The sequence below is a fragment of the Chlamydomonas reinhardtii genome, chromosome 9 (assembly GCF_000002595.2).
Source record: "Chlamydomonas reinhardtii strain CC-503 cw92 mt+ chromosome 9, whole genome shotgun sequence".
Classification (NCBI taxonomy): Eukaryota; Viridiplantae; Chlorophyta; class Chlorophyceae; order Chlamydomonadales; family Chlamydomonadaceae; genus Chlamydomonas; species Chlamydomonas reinhardtii.
In genome coordinates, this window is record NC_057012.1 from 1,944,878 (window position 1) to 1,964,966 (window position 20,089).

At 64.1% G+C, this 20,089-nt stretch overlaps 2 protein-coding genes across 2 annotated transcripts; one reads left to right on the plus strand and one right to left on the minus strand.

The window, feature by feature from the left end:
- Positions 1–100: 100 nt before the first annotated feature.
- On the plus strand, positions 101–5,542 carry CHLRE_09g395000v5 (uncharacterized protein). The gene is made up of 12 exons (XM_043065737.1): positions 101–243; positions 418–736; positions 933–1,088; positions 1,381–1,794; positions 2,704–2,934; positions 3,169–3,222; positions 3,362–3,517; positions 3,829–3,896; positions 4,196–4,207; positions 4,475–4,529; positions 4,755–4,840; positions 4,986–5,542. The coding sequence occupies exons 1-12, from the start codon at positions 140–142 to the stop codon at positions 5,131–5,133; spliced, it is 1,803 nt and encodes a 600-aa protein (XP_042920922.1). The 5' UTR covers positions 101–139; the 3' UTR covers positions 5,134–5,542.
- Positions 5,543–5,544: 2 nt separating this feature from the next.
- On the minus strand, positions 5,545–19,730 carry CHLRE_09g394900v5 (uncharacterized protein). Its single transcript, XM_043065734.1, has 24 exons — positions 19,170–19,730; positions 18,815–18,938; positions 18,314–18,417; positions 18,087–18,173; positions 17,859–17,889; positions 17,604–17,704; positions 17,229–17,397; positions 17,000–17,048; positions 16,428–16,687; positions 16,003–16,223; positions 15,394–15,491; positions 15,182–15,273; positions 14,965–15,032; positions 14,596–14,776; positions 14,188–14,424; positions 12,664–14,072; positions 12,401–12,545; positions 12,060–12,254; positions 11,769–11,927; positions 11,592–11,650; positions 11,370–11,463; positions 11,058–11,150; positions 10,770–10,901; positions 5,545–10,613 (listed from the first exon to the last, which is right to left on the minus strand). Exons 1-24 carry the CDS (start codon positions 19,301–19,303, stop codon positions 6,189–6,191), a joined length of 8,667 nt encoding a protein of 2,888 aa, XP_042920923.1. The 5' UTR covers positions 19,304–19,730; the 3' UTR covers positions 5,545–6,188.
- Between the last annotated feature and the right edge of the window lie 359 nt (positions 19,731–20,089).

Genomic DNA, 20,089 nt, shown 5'->3' on the forward strand with positions numbered 1-20,089 from the left:
CTCAAATTCTTCCGCCCAGCTAGTTGCAAAGCCTGCTGCACGCCTGTAGCAGAGTTCTACACACTATCTATTTGCGATGTCGCCGGCTGCTCAGCGGCGTGTGCTTCTGGCGGCTGTGTGCGGACTGGCGTCCTGCCTCATGCTCCTGATCCTCACGCTGCCGGCACAGCGCCGCGGCGGCACAGGCGGTGCTGCTGGTGTTGAGGGCGGCGGCAGCAGCGCCCGAACCGCACTGTTCAGCAGGTGCGCTGTGTGCGCAGCAGGCAGCTAGTAGGGGTAACAACTGGGTTGGGTGGACCTGCGCCGTGTGTCTGGACCGCCCGCGGGTCATGTGGCCCCGCCGCCTGCTGCAACTGTTCGGCTGCTGCTTTCGTTCTTTACAAATGCGGCGCGCCGCTGACTGTTCATCACCCACAGTCGCGTGGCGGACTGCTCGCTGCAGCTGCAGCAGCGGGACTGGACGGCGGCAGAGCTACAGCCGCTGGCGGCGCGGCTGCTGCTGCAGCCCGCCGTTGCTGCGCGCATCGCTGCAGCACCGCCAACACGCGCGCCAGATGCCGGCCAGGCCCCTGCCTCAGCAGGCGACGGCATCGACGGGAGCAGCGACAGTAGCAGCAGCAGTGGCAGCAGCAGCGGCAGTAGCAGCAGTAGCACTGGCAGTAACAGCTCGCCCCGCTCCTCCTATCTGCATTTGGACCAGCTGGGGTACGACATGGAGGCGCAGCTGCGGCAGCAGGTGGGCACGGCTCCTAACGTTTGGAATGACAGAGAAAGGGATATTATGACAGGGTAATGGATCACAGATTACAATTGCGATCTGTGTGTACCTGTGTGTTAAGAGAGCATACGCGTGCGTATGTCCGTGTGCGTGCAGTATGTTGTGAGACCCTTTGTCCATGCGGTGCTGATGGGTTTTGCTGGTGGCGCTGCAGGTCTTTTGTGAGGAGGCCTTTCCACTGCTGGAGCTGGAGGCGGCGGCGGCGGCGGCGGAGGGCGGCGGCGGCGGCGGCTTCGCGTCTGGCGGCGGCGTGGCGGCGCGGCAGCTGCGGCCCGGTGTGACCATGTACGTATACGCCGGAGACGACGAGGTGAGCTGTGTGCAGTTCGCCTGGCAATGACTGCCGTACACCCGCCAGCACGCGCCATGCGCAAGTGCAACAAGGCATTTTTTTCTTGTGGGCTGCTACTGCCGTACGCGGCCCTTGCAGCATGTTGGTGCTGCCTTCACCGTTGCACGTCTGTCTGGTTTACGTGCGCCCGTGTGTGTGAGCGTGTGCCACCCGTATCTCTCTGTGTGTGTGTGTGTGTGTGTGTGTGTGTGTGTGTGTGTGTGTGTGTGTGTGTGTGTGTGTGTGTGTGTGTGTGTGTGTGTGTGTGCAGGTGTCGCGCACTGTACGTGACGGCGCGGGCTGGGAGAACGAACTGCTCACCGAGGTGCTGTGGGCGCTGCGACAGCCGCTGCCGCCACACGCCCTGCTGCTGTCCCAGCAGCAGCAACAACAGAAGCAGCGGCGGCGATCCGCTGCTGCGGCAGCGGCGGCGGACGGAGGTCCGGGCGACATTCACATCCGGCACGGCGCCGGCGATGCCGGCGCCAACAGCCGCGCAGCCGCAGCAGCTGCGGCGGCGGCGGCCGCCGCCGACGGAGCCGCGTCGCTGTTCGTCTCGGCACCGCCTGCGCAGCCGCCAGCCCCAGGCGTGGCTGCCGACTCACCCGCCCAGGCCCCGGCGCCGCCGCTGTTTGTGGACGTGGGCGCAAACGTGGGCTGGTTCTCCGTCAATGTAGCCGCTGAGGTGAGGTGACGTGACGGCGTGTCAGTCAGGCAGTGTGTAAGGACAGCCGAGGGACAGAGTGGAGCTGGTGTGCAGGAGGCTGCTGAGATGTATGGGTGCGGGCTTTGCAGAAGCCAGGGACTCTCAACTCACACTGCACACTCGCGCACGCTCGACTCAGTGCCCCACACACCCACGCAACCTGGCCATGATTGTCTCCTAGGCATGCTCGGTGCAGTTCCCTTGCGATCTCTGACACCACACACACATACACACACAAACCTCCCAGCTTCGCAGCGCGATGGCTCGCCCTTTGTGGGGCTGCGAAGTCAGGCACTGTATAGTTTGGGATTGATACGCGCGGCATGCAGGTGAAGGGAAGGAGAGGATGTGCAGCACCAGGTGACAGGAGACAGGAACGACAGGAGGCAGGGGGAGACAGGAGGCGACAGGAGGCAGGGGGAGGCAGGAGAGACAGGAGGGGACACGGCACGGGCAGGGCAAGGATTAACACAAGTTGAGCATTCCGCTTTGTGGCTTTCTGCTTTCAGCTTGACTTTATGGCTCTAATGGCTCTTTGAGCGGCTCTCTCAGCGGCGGCGGCCTCGTGGCCTGGACGGTGCACTTTACATACTAGTTTTTCTGTGTCGCATGCCTTCAAGGGTTTTTGCACTTGGCAAATACTCTGTTACAGCCTCTATTCTTGTCCTTGTGCTACCAAAAAGCGCAAAACTGGACAGAACCCTAATGTAAGGTTCTTGCCGAGGACTATGGCTGTCGCCCCCCTTTGGGGGGCGAGCCAACACACACACACACACACACACACACACACACACACACACACACACACACACACACACACACACACACACACACACACACACACATGCATGCATGCGTGCACCCGCCCCAATGCCACGAGATGTGCAGGGGTTCCTTGTGGCGGCGTTTGAGGGCATGGCCTCAAATGTGGCGCTGGTGCGCGCGTCCGTGTGCGCGAGCGGCGGCGCCGGCAGCAGCAGCAGCGGCAGCAGTGGCGCCAACACCACCACCACCGCAGCGGCGGCTCGCGGCGGGCTGGGCGGGCAGCTGCGGCTATATTCTTTCGGTCTGGGGTCGCGCGCGACCTCCTGCTTCCTCTTCTCCGACATTAACAACCGGGTGAGAGGGGGGGCACGGAAGCTGCACAGCAGCTGCGCGGCCATCATGCTGCGAGGCGGGGGGCCTGAGGCGGGGCGAAGGGCCCTTGTCGAAGAACGGCACAACTCATGCAACCTCATGTCGAGGGCCACGGCGCGCCGTGTGCCGTGCGTTTGCTTTCGCGCCGCAGGGCTCCTCCCGGCGCTGCTCACATCCTCCCGCGTGATCCCGCGTGATCCCGCCTGATCCCCACAGGGCGACGGCATCACCATGTGTGACGCACCAGATGAGGCGGCTGCGCTCGCGAAGGTGGGCCGCCGGCGCATGCACAGTTGCAGGAAAGGGCCCAGTGTGGCGCAGGCACCGCGCAGCAGTTGACTGTTGAGGGTTGCAGCCTGCAAGCGCGGAGCGTGAAGATGGCTCGTGCCCTGACGCCTGACGCACACAGGTGCCACGTGGCTACGCGCTGCGGGGCCGCCTGCCCATCCGCCGATTGGATGACGTGCTGCTGCAGCGGCAGCGCTGGCAGCAGCAGGGCCAGGGCCAGGGCCAGGGTCAGGAGCTGCCGAGTGGGGGCCCGGCGGCGCTGCCCACAGAGGTCAAGGTGCGGCGCGGCATGGGGCGGGGCGGGGCGGGGCGGGGCGGGGCGGGGCTGGTGTACGCATTGAGCAGGGGGCCGTGGAGCGGGGGTGCCACGGATGCCGCGGGTGCCGCGGGCGCGGGTCTAGGCGTGCGAGCCGCGCGTGTGTGCCTGCCGCAAGTGGGGCCCTGGGCGAGATCACGGGCAAGGGCAGCATTCCGCCGCTCCACCACCCCGTCTTTACACCCTCACGTCTTCAGACCCTCTCAACCCCTGCACACGCCTGCACAAGCCTGCGCACGCCTGCGCACGCCTGCGCACAAACCGGCGCGCAGGTACTGAAGGTGGACGTGGAGGGCTATGAGCCGCACGTGTTCGGCGGACTTGGAGACCTGCGCGTGTGGTGAGCGTGGCGGTTGGAACGTTGGCTGCTCCCTGTTGGTGGTTGGGGGTTGTCTATATGGTTGCACACACCATGCAACAAGCGGCGCACACACGATACGCACTTGCTCGTACCGGTCGGGGCTCAGCGCATACATACGTGGGAGCTGACGTGGCACCTGCGGGGTTGGCGTCTTTGCTGTGCCCCCTGCTGTTGTGTCCCGCAACACGCGCCGGACTGCGGGCTGGCCTTGACCCCCGCCCCTCCCTGGTGATGCAACCTGTTCACCAGCACCCCGTGCACCGCACCTCTGCACACAGGTACATTGCTACGTGAGTGGAGTGCCGCCTCCGGTGTGATACCTGCCGCGGCGCGGCATGGGAGCACCGGGTATCAGGAGACCCAAGACAACAGACCAGACAACGCTGCCCCAAACCTCACGCCTAAACCCCCAGACCCCCTGGCACCGACTGACATAACAATGACACAAAAGACTGACACGCACGGCGCACACACATGCACGGGGGCGGACCGGCTCCGTTTTGTTGTTTGTTACACATACAGACACATCGAACTCCCCCAAACTCCGGCTGCTGCAGGGAGTTCAACCCAGTCCTGCTGTCAGGAGTCAACAAGGGCTACAGGCCGCTGCAGGTGAGACGTCAGACGAGTGGCGCCGGGCGCCCCGAGCCGCGGTGCCTCTCGGTCAGGCTGTAGGCTGCAGGTCGTGTTTGGGCTTAACTAGCACGTTTGGTCTTCACGCGAGTAACGCAACCACACACGCAACCGCACACGCACACGCAAATGCCCATACACGCCGTGTTTTTTCCCCTTACGCTCTCTTACACGCACACACGTACACACACACACACATACCAGCTGCTGGAGGACCTGCTGGCCCGGCGCTACCGCCTCAGCACCACCAGCTTCCGCGGGCCCTGGCTGTCACCCGAGGAAATACGGCGGTGGGTGGGTAGTGTGGGTGGGTGGGACTTGGCGGCCGGGATCTTCAGGTACATGGACACTGACCTGCCATACCCCGCCACCCTCCCCTCGCCTTCGTTCGTCAATCTTGCCGCGCTTACACACACGCTGTTGACATGTGTGCAGGCTGGCCGCGGACACCCGCGCGCCCCTCTCCATCTATGCGGCGCATTGGGACTTGTTCCCTCCCGTGGCGGCTGAGCAGACGCCGCGCCCGCCTGCAGCGGCATCGGCGCCATCAGGGGCCGCAGCACCCGGCGGTTCAAAGCCGTGATGATCGTCGTAACAGAAGCCAGCCAGCAGCGGCAGCGAGCGCAGGAGGCAGCGGCGTGCGGGGTATGTGCTGCGTCTGCGCGTGGGGTGGATTGTGGCGGAAAGGGCAGTCAGCACTAAGCAGTGGGCGCTGTGCGGCCAGCACCGGCGCCAGCACCAGTTGCTGCAGTTGAAAGATGTTGCGTGTGATAACGGATTGGCTTGAAGGGCTGTGTGTGTGAGTGTGTGTGTACGGCAGCGGGTGGTGAACTTTGCGCGTATGGCGGGCGTGCTATAGCTGGGCTGGAAGATGCAAGGCGGTGGAGGTGTGCCGCCCCCGTTCTGTGGGGGCTGGGGCTGGCTTCTGTGTGGTGCTGCGCGGGTTGGCGGTTGTAGCGGACTAGCACCCGTGGCTGGGAAAGCGGGCGGTGAAGTGGTAACAATATTGCATGACGGTAGGCCTTGAGTCCCCATACCGTATTGGCATTCACTGGACTGCATGGGGGTTGCAGGTGTTGCGCTCGTGCATGTCCTCAGCGCTTTTGTTATGGCTTACCTACAACCATGCATCCATTCACCCAAATGTAACAAAATCCATCCTGGCTGGCGATGCAGCGATTATATTGAGCATTGATCAATGATATGCTTTCTGATGCAACATCCGCTCAATGAGTCTTAGGCAAGCAGCATGATGCCTCATGATGGGAAATGCATGACAAACTCTTACACGCTCCTACAACCCTTGTAGGGACGCGATACAGGCTGCCTACAGCTTGGGCACTGATCTCCCACATCTGCAGCGTGGTTGTGAGCGCATTGTATGCCGTAGAACGTCCTCAACCGAATTGTTTGTCACCACAGAACCACGCCCAACCAACAACCATACATTGTAGTATTCGTCCTGATATCCGATCATGCCCAACGAACACAACAAGACCTCATGGCATTACACAGTAGCAGAAGAGCACGCGCTTGCTTTATTCGACAATGTATAATCGTGTTGGAGCAGTGTCAATGCTACAATCTAGTATGCACAGAATGGCGTGATGGGGGCCAGCTGCGGCCACACGCTTTCATCTACGGCGGCTCCAATGCGGCAGCGCCCGCAAAGGCCACCCAGCACACGGGAATGCGGCTTCCCTTGACCTTGATGACCCCCGCAAATGTGAACACGGGCATCGGGCGCGCATCGGGTGCTCCGCCGCGCATCACGACCGACGCAGTCCTGGACCGCTGGCCCCCCGGCCCAGCCTGCTGCTGCTGCTGCTGCTGCACCTCCTGCTGCTGTGACCCCAGGCGCTGATGCCCCCACGCTCCGAAGCGGGACCTCACCAGCGGCGGCTCAAACAGCACCGACGCCGTCGGCTCAGTGGACAACCGCGTGTTGCCTGCCGCCTGCGGCCGCGCCTCCTGGGCCGCGCACGCCAGGCCTGACATCAGCTGCACCGTCTGAAACGTCGGCGGCGCACAGGCGCCCGCCGCCTCCCGTGGCACGGCGCTACTGGGTGCCTGTGCCCGGTCGCTGCCGCCGGCCGCACCTGTACGCGCCTCGGGCGCAGCAGGCCTGCGTCCAGAGCGGCTGGCGTCGGCGCTGCTGGCGTATGGCTGGTTGGGCGGTTGGTTGGGGCCCCCAGCAGTGGCTGGGGCAGCAGCAGTGGCTGGGTCGCTGCCGTGCAACATGACCACCGCCAGGGCAGCCAATGTCTGCGGCCCTTGGCCAGCCTCCAAGCCGCCTGTGACCGGCTCGACAGCCGGCTGGCCCTCCTCTCCCTCCAGGATCGTGTGGTACGGCAGCACTGCACCCGACGCAGTGACCGACTCATCAGCAAAACTGCCCCCGTCGTGGTAGGCGCCTCCATCTACCGCGTCCTCGTCCGCGTCCTCGTCGTCGCCTTGGCCCAGGATGAGCTGCGTGGTGGCCGTGCCTGCGAGCCGCCCAGCCCGGAAGCCGCCGCCGCCGGCGCCGCAGCCGCCCGCCGCAGCTGTTGCAGTGGCGTCAAGCAGCTGCGCCAGCCCGGCGCTATTCACCGCGCTACCGCCGGCGTCCGCGCTGTCATCACCAGCTGCGTCCTCCTCAAAGGTTCCAGCAGCAGCTGCAGCAGCAGCAGCACGAACCACACTCGGAAACGTGGACAGAGCTCGCTGGTTCGACCCCGCCGCGGCGTCCCAAGATGCCTGTGGGGACATCGACACTGTGCCCACCCCTGCGGCCGCTGCTGCGTCCCTGGCTGCCGCCGCTGCAGTGCTGCCGCCTGCGCCCGCTGGCAGTAGCGCAGGGAGAGTCTCCGCGTCCGCCAGCAGCGCCTGCCCCTGCCCCTGCTGCGGCTGCGGCTCCTGCTGCATGCCGTCCGCCCAGCCCACCCGCTTGCTGGTGCGCATGAATGCGGGGCTGCGCGCGCCGGCGGCATCGCCGTGCACAGCCAGCAGGATGCCGCGCGGGCTGCTGCTGTCGCCACTGACGCCCACGCCCACGCCGCTCAGCACAGAGCCGCTGTGGGTCCGGGTGGAAGCGGAGGTGTTGGCGGTGACCGAAGCAGTAGCAGCGGAGCCGGGCCCGGCCATGAGGCGGCGGAGGCTTGCGCCTGCAAGCACCCTGCCGCTACCGGCGTCTCTGCTGATGCTGGCTGCAGGCCCGCTGCTGAACGTGCAATCCATTGCTCTCACCGCAGTCGTGCTTTGTCGCGCGTCTGCAAGGCCCGCGGTGGCTGCCGGCGCCTCAGGCGGCTGCGGGGGCTGCGGTGTGACGTTGCCGGCAGCAGGCGGGGACCTTGCCGCGGCCCTGGCTGCAGGTGCAGTCCCCGAGCCGCCTGCTGCTGCGGCATCCTCCGACGCGGGTGCTGATGGCATCAAGATCGAGCCCACTGCAGCTGCCATGGGCGTAGGGCTGTAGCTGTGGCTGTAGCTCGGGCCGGCGGAGGCTGCGCTGCCGCTGCGCAGACCCGACACACCAGGAATGCGGATGGGCCCAGCACTGGCACTGGCGCTGGCGGCGTCACTACCGCCTGCACCACCAAGGGAGCCACCTGCAAGCGCCCAAGTGCCGGGCCCGGGCCCGAGACCGGGCCCGGGTCCGGAGCAGTTGGCACTGCCCAGAACGGCACTGCTCTTGAGGCGCGACGAGCCCCAGCGCCCCAGCAGCGCCCGCGCCACCTGGCACTGCGACGGCTGCTGCTGCTGCTCCTGTGGCGGCGGCGGCGGCGGCGGCGGTCCAGAGGGCGCCGCTGTAACGTCAGCCGCAGCGCTTTGGTCCAAGGACATAGGGGGCCCTGCAATGTTGCCGCTTGGCAGGCGCACAGAGCCGCTGTCACCGCTCCCAACCCGTCCCAGGCTCGCCACGCCGCTGGCACTGTTTCCTGTTGGCAGCAAGTCTGTGAGCACGCGGCCAGCGCCGCCACCGCTGCCGCCGCGGCCGGCTATGCCCAGGCTGTTCCCACCCAGAGTGGCTAGAGCGCTGTAGCGGCGTGCCCCTAGCGCTGCGTGCAAGGAGCCCGACGGCGAGATGAAGGCTGAATTTGAGGGCGTGAGGTGTGAGATGTTGACCGCCCGATGCTCCGGCAGGTCTGCTAGCTGCGAGTATGAGTACGTTGTGCTCTCAGCGTGAGCCGTGCTGATGGCCGCGAAGGGCGAAACGCAGCTGCCGTTCGTGCCGCCCCCGCAGCCGCCCGCCGTCCCGACAGGTCCGTACCACTGCACCTCATCAGGCGTCCACTGCCCTGCGCCCCCGCCCGCACTCCCGCCCGGGGAGACCTCCGACCTGAGGACTCCCAGCAGCTGCAGGCCACTGCCCGCCCAACCCACATCGCTGTGGAGGCTGCCGCCGCCATGACCGGCACCGCCCGCCTCACCGCCGGCCACCGCCCCATACTGCGCCTGCTGGAGGGCCCGGATGTGCTGGCCCGGCCCCAGCCCCGGCCCCGGCCCCGGCCCCGCCGAGGGCGATAGCGGCATGGGGCCCCGTCGACCTGCGATACGCATGGCCGCGGGCCCTGATGACTGGCCGGCACTGCCGCGGCCAAACGTGGCAGCACCGCCTCCGGATCCCCCGACCACCGCACTCAGGAGCCTGCTGCCCGCAGATGCCCTTGCTGCCGCCAAGCTGCTGGGCGGGGCCGTCACTGCTGACGAGGCACCCGCCGCTACGTCTGCTGCCCCACCACGCCACATGGGCGCCATGCAGCGCATGTCTGCAGCTGCACTGCCCCGCTCCCGGTCCAACGGGCAACCCAAGGTGAAACCCTGGTCATCAGGGAGCGGCTGAAGGCCAACCGACCGAGGCGCCGAGGGGGAGTGGGCGTGTGTCGCCGGCGCCCGCCTGTGAGTGTGAGGGACTGCGGCCGGCTCGCTGTCATCGGCGCTGCTTAGCGACACGCACGCCGCTGCAGTGCCCCGACCGCCGGGCATCCTCGAGGGTGGCCGAGGCCCGCCCCCGGCGCCCTTGCGGGCCATTGCAGGGTCAGGAGGCACGGGCGGCTGCGAGCCACCCGCCGCTGCAACCCCACCCTCGCCGTTAGCGGCAGCGGCAGCGGCAGCGGCAGCGGCAGCAGCAGCAGCATCTTCGCCAGCCACCGCGGCCTCGTCTTCCTCCATGCCCAGCATTTGCTGCAACGCCGCAAGCGGGTCCAGCTCTGTAACCTGCGCTCCACCCTCCGCCTCTGCTGCTGGCCTGCGCGCCCTGTCGCGCCCTCGCCCAATGACCCCCGTTGCGGCGCAGCCTGCTGCAGCAGCCATTGCCTCTTCTAACTCCTGCATCTGCTGCACCGCCGTGGAGAGCACCTTGGCACTTCCAGGCTGCCGGGCAAAGCTGAGTGGAGCCGTATGCTGCATCAGCGGCCCGCCGGCAGTCATCATGCTGAGCGGCGTCCTAGAGTCGAAGCCCGACCTGGCGCGTGGCCCGCTCGGGAGGCTCGGTTGCTGGCTGCCGCCGGCCCCAGCGGCGCCCACTGGCTTGCGGTAGGAGGCAGCGCCCTGGCTGAAGGCAGGAGATGGCAGCGCGCGCACAGGGGCCGTGGACACAGAGGAGAGCCCCGACCCAATGGAGGCTGGGCTGAGCCAGGTGGCAATGCTGCGCCGCCGGGACTTGGACTTGCGGACAAGGACGCGCTGCTGCTGCTCTGCGGGAGGCGCCAGCCCCGGCGCCAGGAAGGAGTGCTGGCTGCCGCTGTTGCTTCGGTGCTGCTGTGAGGTCGACTTGGCGGATCCAGCCATGCCCATGCTCGCAAAGCTAGGGCTGAAAGCGCCATGGCGCCTGCCAGCTGGGCCCAGCGCTGTGGAACCACTGCTACCGCCACCGAAAAGGAGGGAGCGAGCAGCCTGTGCAGTCCGTGGCAGGCCTATCGGCAGCATGCTCAGGCGCCCACTCACGCCACCGGTGGGTTTCTCGAAAAGCCTTGGCGTGGCCGGTACGTCCGTCGCTGATGTGCGCCACCCACCAGCGTCACCGGCACCGGCACCAACTCCCGCCGCAATGCAGGCCTCCTCAATGGACTCCAGTTGTGGGTGCCCCTGCAGCACCAGCGACCGCAGGTGCGCAAGCAAGAGGTGAGGTGCAGCCACCGCAAATTGTGCTCGTTTTTTTGTGGTCATGCCGTATGTATGCAACACGCTGACCACAGCGGCCAGGCTAGGCCCAAGTAACGCAAACACTGGCATGCCACTCACCGGGCCCAGCACCTGGCGGGCCATCTCCACGCTCACGAGAGCGGCGCCCCAGGCCGCCCGCGCCGTCATGCACGCCACGCGCTTGCAGGCACCGCCGCTGTACGTCACCCAGCCGTCGGCCGTGAGCGACGCCTGCATACAAGCGTTGCACGTGGGATGCTCAGAGGTAAACAAACCCTTCCTTGTATCGTGTAATTGGGCAGAGGCGTGGTAGGGATGGCCTGCATCACAACCCATATGTCCCATCCCAGCAGCACTGCAGCATGACACCGCAACTCGGACGCCTACCTGCAGGGAGCCAATGTCTGCGCCGCCACGTGCTGACAGCTGGAGCTCCTCGCCGGTGGCGGACGCGGCGTCCAACAATCGCCCAGCATCATCCTTGGCAGTGAGCGCGTGGGGTAGCAAGGTAGAGGGATGAGGCTTTGTGACCTCCAACAAACATGGGACAAGCAGTAGCCACCAGCCAGGCGAGACTCCCCTGGTAGCCACACCCAATGTGACAGCTGACAGCAGGAGCGGCGGGTCATGGCACGTGTGAGCAGGACAAACATGCCCGTACGCACACCAGTCCATGTACGGTATAGCAGCACTCCTTACCATTTGATGCTCAATGGTGGAGGTAGGAGGAGCTGTGTTGGTCCCATCCGTGTTGTTCCAGCCCGCAACAAGGTCCTGGACGTCCAGCATCCACCTGTGCACACATTAGGGGAGGTATCGAGCTAGGACCACCGGCATGCACGTGCAGTAAGTGCGTCCCGCTAGGCAAACTCATCAATCATGCACTGGCTAGAACAGATCGTGGCAGGGGGAACAACTCACTGAATTGACTTCACGGGCGTTATGAAGGTCGCTTGGAGGGTGCCGGGGCTTGTGAGCAGCTGTGAGGGAGGGTGTCAGTCCGTTAAAATGTTGAATCTTCGGAGCTACGGCAAATGTAAGGCGGGGTCCCACAGCAGGCTCCATACGCGCACGGTGCAGGCCTACCCAATGACCCACCACGTATCCGCCGAGCTCCGCCGCGCGCTCCTGCGCCCACGTCCGTGCAAGGCTGAATAGCCGCGCAGCCGCCTCCAGCCCGCCCGAGGTCACGTTGTCGCCCACTTGCAACAGCGCCACCGCCACTCGCCCCAGCGGCGCCGCAAGCGCGCCGGGCACCTGCAGAATTCGCATAACGTACAGTTGAAGAATTCGTGACCACTGAGCTAAGAGCAGGGCATTTTGCCTCCTTCCAGGCCATCCCCATTGCCGACTGCGCTGCCCTGCGGCCACGCTCACTCATCCACCCACCTTGACCCGGTGTGACCTGGGCGGCTCCACCACCGCCGCCCGTGCTGCCTGCGCCCTGCTGTACAGGCTGTACAGCTCCGTGTCGGCGACATCCCACTCCTTGATCACGTGCCGACCGGCGTGCAGCACCAGCAGCGCGTCGGAGCGCAGGAGCGAGGGGCTCACGGCGGCCAGCGTGTGCGCGGAGGCCATCACCTGCGTGCGGGCGGCATGGCAAGGCAGGCACACATTCGTCAATGGCATTCACCAGTATAAGTCTAAGTCTGCTGCCTGTTGACCGCCCGGAAACGAACCAAAGCCAAGAACCAGCCAGCAGGGTAGTCACGGCTTCGCACACTCACCTGGCCTCCGCGCCCCACGTCCCCCACGGCCTTGGCGGCCCTGGCGATTGCCCCGCTGTACACGGTGCGCTGCGAGGCCCGGTTGAAGCTGACCTCCGACTCCGTGAAATGGCCGCCGTGGAAGCCGATGCGCACACGCAGGCCCCTGCGGCATATTGCGGTACATGTGCAGGCAACAAGTGTGTTTATGCAGATCGTTTATTTGTGTCGGCAAAGGCCGTCGGCAAAGAATGCTCGGGATTGCGCGCATGTGTGTCACGCACCTGAAAACGCATTGGCCACCATTCGCCAAGGCGGCATCGGCGGCCTGGCGTGCTGCTGAATCTGGGGCGCTGCGGCCGCCATCTACACCAGCTGCCGGCGGCCCGGCGGCGCTGACTGACGGCGCCTCCACCACACCCAGGAGGTCTCGCAGGAGGGTTTCCAGCGGTGTGCACGAGATGCCGTCACCGCTACTACCAGCACACGCAGCTGCACCGCCGTTGGTCATCCCCGGCCCCGCCACGGCTGCTGCCGCTGCTGCAGGTCCAGGCATTACCGCAATTGACAGCATTGGTAAGGCCCCAGACTCAAGCCCGTCCATTTCCCACGTGCAACTCTGAGCCACTTGCTCCACCGCCAGGGACACGCGGCGCTGTCCGCCGACGCCTTCTACCTCGGCCGACATCGGCCAAGCCACGGCGTGTGCAGCGCCGGTGTCAATCACGGTGCAGTCTCGCGGCGGGAGCTCCCACAGCTCTGACTCGCCGGTCCCTGCCCGACCGCCACTGGCATCCGCGTTCACCACGCCCACGATCATGCCCTCCATGCCACCTGTCATGGCTGGCGGCGGTGCCTGCAGTAGCCGGATCGACGACAACGGGCCAGGCCCAGTCGCACCGCCCACGTCAACACTGTGCCGGCGGCGGCTGACGCGGGTGCCTCCCAGCTCGCCGCTGGCGTGTGCAGCAGGCAGCTGCGGAATGTTGATTAGAGACCGAGGTTGCAACATCGAGCCCCGCGCCGCTGCGGGGTGCTGGAAGGCCAGGCCCTCGCTGCGCTCCGTGGCGCCCGCCGGAGCATCGGCGCCGGCCGCGCATGCTGCTTCGTACGCCATGGCTGGTGCTGCGGTGCTGCTCGCGACGTCACTAGACTCGAAGGCCATGCCAAGCATGTGAGCCGCGTTGCCTGCAGCTGCAGACGCCGCCGTGCCTAATACGGAGCCTTTTGCCTGCGGTGGCGAAGTGCCAATCACACCCGCCTCCGTCACTGGCCGGGTCATGGGCTGCCAGTTTTCGCCCGCGCCGCTGCCCGCTCCCGCAGCTGCTGCCGCCACGTTACCACCGCCGCCGCCCAGGGTTACTGGGCGCAGCAGCGACGCCAGTATGGTGGGTCCGCACATGCCCCGGAGCGCCTGCTGCTGCGCTGAGCTCAGCTGCGGCGGCTGCAACGTCACAACGCCCGCCAGTGGGCTCGCCAGCAGCTCTGCAGGCCAGGGCGTCTCTTGGCTGCCAAGCGCCTCTTGCACATGCAGGCAGAAGCGTGCACAGTCGGTGGCGCTGGCGAAGGCAAGGATGAATGAGTCACCCTCCGTGGCGCTCTCGTAGCCGTGAAATGTGTCCGCCGCGCGCCTGATGGTGCTGTGATGCAGCTGGATGGCGGACTGACACACGTCGGCAGGCAGCGTCTCCCACTGCGCATGCGCATGCACGGGGCGCGCAAGGCCGTTTAGTGGGTCCGGAGTCGCAAGCACCTGCCCCGTGCCCATGGGGCAACAGGTAGAGCACCCTGCTGATGCGTGCACTCACCAGTGTGGTGCTGTTCTCAATGTCAGTGACGCACAGCACCACCCAGCCTGCACCGGGGGCGCTAGTTACGACTCGCTTCTCCTGCTGCCGCCGCCGCGAGCGGCGCACAAACAGCAGGGCGGCTAGGAGCGCCAGCAGCAGGACCGCCACCACCGGCACCACCACCGCCATCACAACCTTGCCGACGTCAGTTTCTGAGTTACTGCTGCCGACAACGCTCGAAGTCTGATCGTCAATCTGCTCGAGCACACGCGTGTGGACACAGTAGTTGCGGGGGAATGGGCGCATTGTCAAGCTGAGCTCGCGGCGGTGGGGCCCTAGCGACTTCCGACAGGGCACTTGTGGCAATGGCTCCCCTACCGTAAGGTAAGGGGGCCATGCTGGGCCCCCGGCCACATATACACGCACCTCGACAAGTTTAGGGTTGACTGCCGTGATGCCCAGAGACCGGCGGTAGGCGGGCCTCAGGCCCTTCACGCCGCCACGTGCCTCCACGATTGCCCGCATGTCGGCCACCCATTTGGCCTCCGCGACCTCTATGCTGGCGTTGCCCCACACCACGGAACGGATCAGCTCCGTCATGCGGTCCCTGTTCCGTGTCGCGTGCGTTACACACACGGGACATGCGTTAATGCGCCACCACAGCCCAAAGGTTCGATCGATCGTAAGAGTCCCTGCGAGGTCCTTTGGCCCTTCACCACACCATACATCGCGTCGCTCCCTCGCGCTCGCTCCCTGTGCATGTGCGCCGCCGGATGATCCTGCCAAGCAACTCACTGGATGTCGAAGACGCCCGGGAAACGAAGCTCCAGCAGGATGTTTGGAAAGTCGAGCACCTTGACGGTCTGCAGTACATGGAAATTTCGTCCTTGCCATGAGCTGGGGCCATCATGTTCACATGTCTCTACAATACTCCTCGGCTTGTGCTGGTTCTCACTCCATTATATAATTGCCCACCTGGACGCAAACCCAATGTGGCCGAGCACGCCCTCACCTCTGCCAGGTACGACTCGGTGTTGGCCCGCTCGTAACCAGCCGCCAGCCAGTCATTCAGATCCAGCTGGGAGTAGCGCAGGATACCAGCCTCTGTAAACATCACATGTGTGCCGTGTTGGCGAGTGCATTCTTAATAGGAAGTACCTGCCAACAAATGCCCTGAGAGCAAGCTGTAGCCGCGTACACCACACATACGCCGCGGTCACGCACCAATTGTTGGAGACAGCACAATGGTTTTGCTGCCGGCGGGGCTGAATATGTACGACAACATCCGCAGCGCCGCCGCCTGGCGGTACAGCGGCTTGTGCCTGCACAGGCACGAACACGCCACAGGCAATAATCATCAGCGGCATGGCGTGAGAACTTAGCGCGCAGGGCCGCAAGCAACAGCAGCCTCATCCGGCGGCAGCGGCGGCGGCGGCGGCGGCAGCGGCAGCGGCGGCGGCGCGTGCGCGCATGAGGGGGCGGGAAAGGCCACGTGGAGGAGGAGAGCGCAGCGCCGCCCAAGAAGCGGCGCAAGCGCGCAGGCTGAGGAGCCGGCTGGCGGTGTCTAGGTAGCAGTCCTCGGTGGGGCTGGCAGGGGGCATGCGTTGCGGCATGACAAGTAGTGCGGCTGTTGACAACTGTGCTACGTCTGGCTGCGGTTGGCTCTGCTGTGGCATCGCGACTGCTAGATAGGCACCTGGTTTGGCTATGTGCCTGTGGAAACCGACCCCGGCTATGTCCGGGCGATGAGGTTGTTCGGCCTCAGACTGTGGAGGGGCTCAGCCCCTTTTCCCGTGACCGGGGAACACTTGTCCACTCCCTTCAAATGCCTACCTGTTTATTGCAAATGAAGCTGTGCCAACCCAGTTGACCTTGTTGACGTAAACCTCCTCGCCGGTGCCGGGCTGCACCACTCGGGTGGCGTAGGGGCAGCGCTCAACTGTGCACGGCACCAGGCGGCCTGAGCCCCGGTCCAGGACGCGCGCCGATCCGGGCACAGGCATGGTGCGCAGGTTGCCTTGCAGCGGGCCCGGGAACCGCTGGTGGCTGGCGAGCTGCGGACAGCATTGAAATGACAGCATAGGCTCCGGGTTGGGTAGGTTTATGGCAGGACATGGTAAGAAGAGGCGCTGTTGCAACTCGGCACAAGACCATGTAAAGCCGTCATGGTTGGCCCGACCTGTTCCCTCCCACCCTAAACTTAACACCTTAGTGTGAGCCCCTGCACACACACCTTAACTCTAGATAGAGTTACTAACCTTGAACGCCGCGGGAAAGCCTATGGTCATGAGGCAGCGACCCGTGGCGTGCAGTTGCGTGTAGAATGCGTGACAAGGCATGTCGGGCGGTATCGAGACCGCCTGCAGCCGCGCGAACAGCCGCAGGGCCTCACGCAGCGGCTCGCCAACTGCCAGCAGCTCCAGGGTGTCTGGATCAAACACAACGCCGTCAGTCGGCCCATGGGCTTGGATCATGGTCGCCAGCATCACCAGCAGCGAATTCATGAAAATGCCACATCCTGCCAATGCCGGTAGAAAGCACAGCGCGCAGTTAGTGCGTGGTTAGGACGCTGAGGTGCAAGTGTGCACTCCCCCGCACTACAGCCATGAGCGCCCCGACAGTCCTCGCCCCTGCATACGTTGCTGCAATACTTATTGCTTGCCTACTAGGACGGGACGGACACATTAGTTGACTTGCAGGGCGACGAAGCGATCACATAGTCATCCAGTCACTAGGCAGCATGCAACGATGTGACGCAGCCTCACAAGCAAGCTTCATTACGGGTCACGCGGTCAGCAACTACTACTACTACTATTCTTCACTAGCTCACGTGGTGAAATGTCCATGCAGATCCCAATCTCGCGTTGCCCGTCCTGGTTCTGCGGGTTAACAGCGACACATAGGGGGGAGGGCAGCAGCATGGATGCAGCACGGCATGGCCGCTATAACCTTCCTTCACCACGCTTGCCATTGCACTGCCATAGTTTGTGATCACAGCATGGGGACAGCCACGGCTTGTCATTCTTCAAGATCCCGAAAAGGAACAGGCACGCACGCACCAGGTCCTGACCGCCGTACTTCTCCGCAACCTCAATGACCTCCTCCCACGTTTGCGGCACGGTAATGTTGTGCTGCTCGAACAGGCGGGGCTGGTAGTAGAAATTCTGAACCGCCCAAGCGGCGGGGATGGATGAGTAAGACCCCAGGGCTGCTCCAGACATGGCAGACCTACGTGGGCGTACGTGTTGCGGCGAGGACGGGCGCAGGTGCGGAAGTTGTGGCGAGAGCCCAGCTAAACGGACATGGCGCATGGCAGACGGACGTTGAATGGGGCGCGTACCGCTGCACCGGGCCGCATGACCAGTACAACCAGCCCGGCGTCAAAGACTTTACATGTCTTGCAGCCTGCAGTGTTGATGCTGAGCTGCCCTTACCTGAAGGAGTGAGGGATGTCGGTCAACTGAAAGTCCTTGTTGTTAGCCAGCAGCAGCGTGGTGTCCAGGAAAGCGTCGTTGAGCTCTGGCATTCCGAAGACCTGCAGGCAGCATGGGTCGAGGCGTTACAAGCTGTCGCAATTGTGCGCAGTGCACCATGAGGCCGCATGGCCAACGGTGTGCCATTCACCGCCACAGCCCCACCATCACCACAGCCCATGGACGCATATGTGCGCCGTGCGACACGCCACGCACCTCGGCTGAGACCATCCAGAAGTCGTGCGGCCTGTTTGCACACATAAGCGACCAGGTTTATATGCGCGCACACGTAAGGTTGAACAAGCACAGCACCGACATTGCACAGTCGAACAAGGGTTAGAAAGCCTTCCGCGCGCAGCTCCCTGTGTATCCCGATTGGCCTTAATGAGCCAACGTGAGGTTCTGAGTAATAAGCCGCCCGTCCGTATGTACCGTCTCACTCACCCCGAGTCATTTGCAGTTGGCACGGTGTTGCCGATGCGGTAACGGTTGGTGAAATACACATCGGTTTCCATCAAGGTTAGGTTGAACCTGTGCAGGGAGTGGTAGTGTGGACACGCGTGCACGCTCCGCAACGTAGTACCCTGTGTGTGACGGCCTGTCGTGCCCACACGGATGCACGCAAGCATGTCCACACAGCACTTCATCGCCAGGCAAAACCGCCGACTCACCGGAGCCCAGTGGCATTCCCGAACTCGTTGCTGAACGAGCGCAAAAGCCCTAGCGAGGATGGCATGATGGTCGTGCCACTCGCGGCCACTGGCGAATCCGGAGCCTGCAAACCGGCGGATGCGTGTACACGGCGCGTGTACTTGTCACACCGCGCGCACGTGACTCGGTTGCAGGGGCCATGCTGTGGAGTAGGCATTAGCAATTGCCAGCCAGACGCTGCTGTCGTGACTTGATAGCAGCTCCACCTTCCGCCAATACCTCGTACGGCGCACACGCCTCCGCCTGACCCACTGACCCCGGTGGCCGTGTGTTACAACCGCGTCACAGGAATATCGGTACCCACAGCGGTAACCAACACATGACCCCAGTTCGTTGTAGTCCGAGACCCCTGCCCATAAGGGACGACTGGTAGGCTGCGACGGCCGTGCTGCAAGCGCTCCACGCGTGCTTCGGGTGTCCAGCCCCAGCAGAGAGGAGGCCCTAGCTGCTGCTTTACTTACCGACAGGTCCACCCCTGCCTCGCACGCTGCCAGCGCCATGATGGAGGCGGACCAGGCGAAGGCGTCGCCAGGGCTCACGCGCCCGAGAGCGCTGGATGGGGCCCCGCCCACGGGTGGGCACAGCCTGTGAGCGAATCAGGCCGCCGTATGCGCCCGGATGTGCTTAGACAGCGCGGTGGGCGTTGGCACTCGGTGTCACGGGACCCGTGTGGTCAGGCGCGTAACCTACTGTGCCTCGCAGTGACATGCTCGAGTTGCCTGTCTTGTGCCAAGTGTGGTCGCTTGCAGCTTGCAGCTTACTGTGACCTTTCCCCATGACCCGCCCCCCCCCTTCTTCGACCCCCGACAACCGCACCTGACAGCGCCCTCCAAGTGTCGAAGCTCACACGTATCGAATGCATCCGTGTTGCCCTGGGTGACGTAACACAGCTGTATGGCTGCGAACAGCCATAACAGCCAACAGCCCGGTACCGCCGAACTTGTTGGCATGGCCGGGCTGCGGCCTAGCAGCCTGTCAACGGCCCATATTATTTGCGGAAACTATACCACTACTTGGTACGCGGTCATTCTGGGCTTCTCCGAAAGAGTTTCGCCATAATGCGCCAGCTTCGCCCGTTCATTAGACAGCAACGGGCTCCCCTCAAGTGGCTTTTGATACTAAGTTGCACAGCAAGAGATAACACTACATGCCTATGGCTTGTCCAGCAGCGAACGTAGCCGCACAGTCAGCCGCACAGCGTTAGATTTAAAGCATTAGGGATAAGCGTCAGCATCATTGCTATTATACTATAAAACATACTTTTATTTGGTGCTGAAGGCTTGTTGTATTGAGCTAGCCGATCATGTTTGGAAACCGGCCAAGCCAGTGCTTTACCGTGCGAGCGTTTGCAAGATCGATAAGCCTTTAGAATAGTACAATACTTCACGGTCGACACGGAGGTTGCGGCAGTGCAATTGTATACCGAAGCGCTCGCTCGCAGATAACGGGCAGACCCAGGGCAGGGCCTCCCCTTGGCAGACTTCCACCGAGTGCAGAGGGTCTTGCAGCCAACTCGTGCTGTCCAGGGGTGCGAGAAGTTCAACAGGGGTTTGGCGTGGAGCGTGACTACTGCCTGTGCCATGCCGTATTGTGGACTCCGTAGATGGGAGCCACGTCGAGAGGCTCAGGAAGAAGGCGTGCGAGTCTTTCGGCGATTACCCGGCTCCGTTACCGGTACCACGTTAACATAACCCGAACAAATACCTGGGGAAGCGGAGCGGATGAAAGCTGTGACG

Excerpts from the sequence above, each read along its gene's own strand:
- CHLRE_09g394900v5 (XM_043065734.1), bottom strand. The coding sequence starts at position 19,303 with ATGCCAACAAGTTCGGCGGTACCGGGCTGTTGGCTGTTATGGCTGTTC. Across the intron at positions 17,049-17,228 it reads AGTACGGCGGTCAGGACCTG|AACCAGGACGGGCAACGCGA; the intron begins GTGCGTGCGTGC and ends GTTAACCCGCAG. Across the intron at positions 11,928-12,059 it reads CCAGGTCACACCGGGTCAAG|GTGCCCGGCGCGCTTGCGGC; the intron begins GTGGGTGGATGA and ends CGAATTCTGCAG.
- CHLRE_09g395000v5 (XM_043065737.1), top strand. The coding sequence starts at position 140 with ATGCTCCTGATCCTCACGCTGCCGGCACAGCGCCGCGGCGGCACAGGC. Across the intron at positions 1,089-1,380 it reads TATACGCCGGAGACGACGAG|GTGTCGCGCACTGTACGTGA; the intron begins GTGAGCTGTGTG and ends GTGTGTGTGCAG. Across the intron at positions 4,530-4,754 it reads AGGGCTACAGGCCGCTGCAG|CTGCTGGAGGACCTGCTGGC; the intron begins GTGAGACGTCAG and ends CACACATACCAG.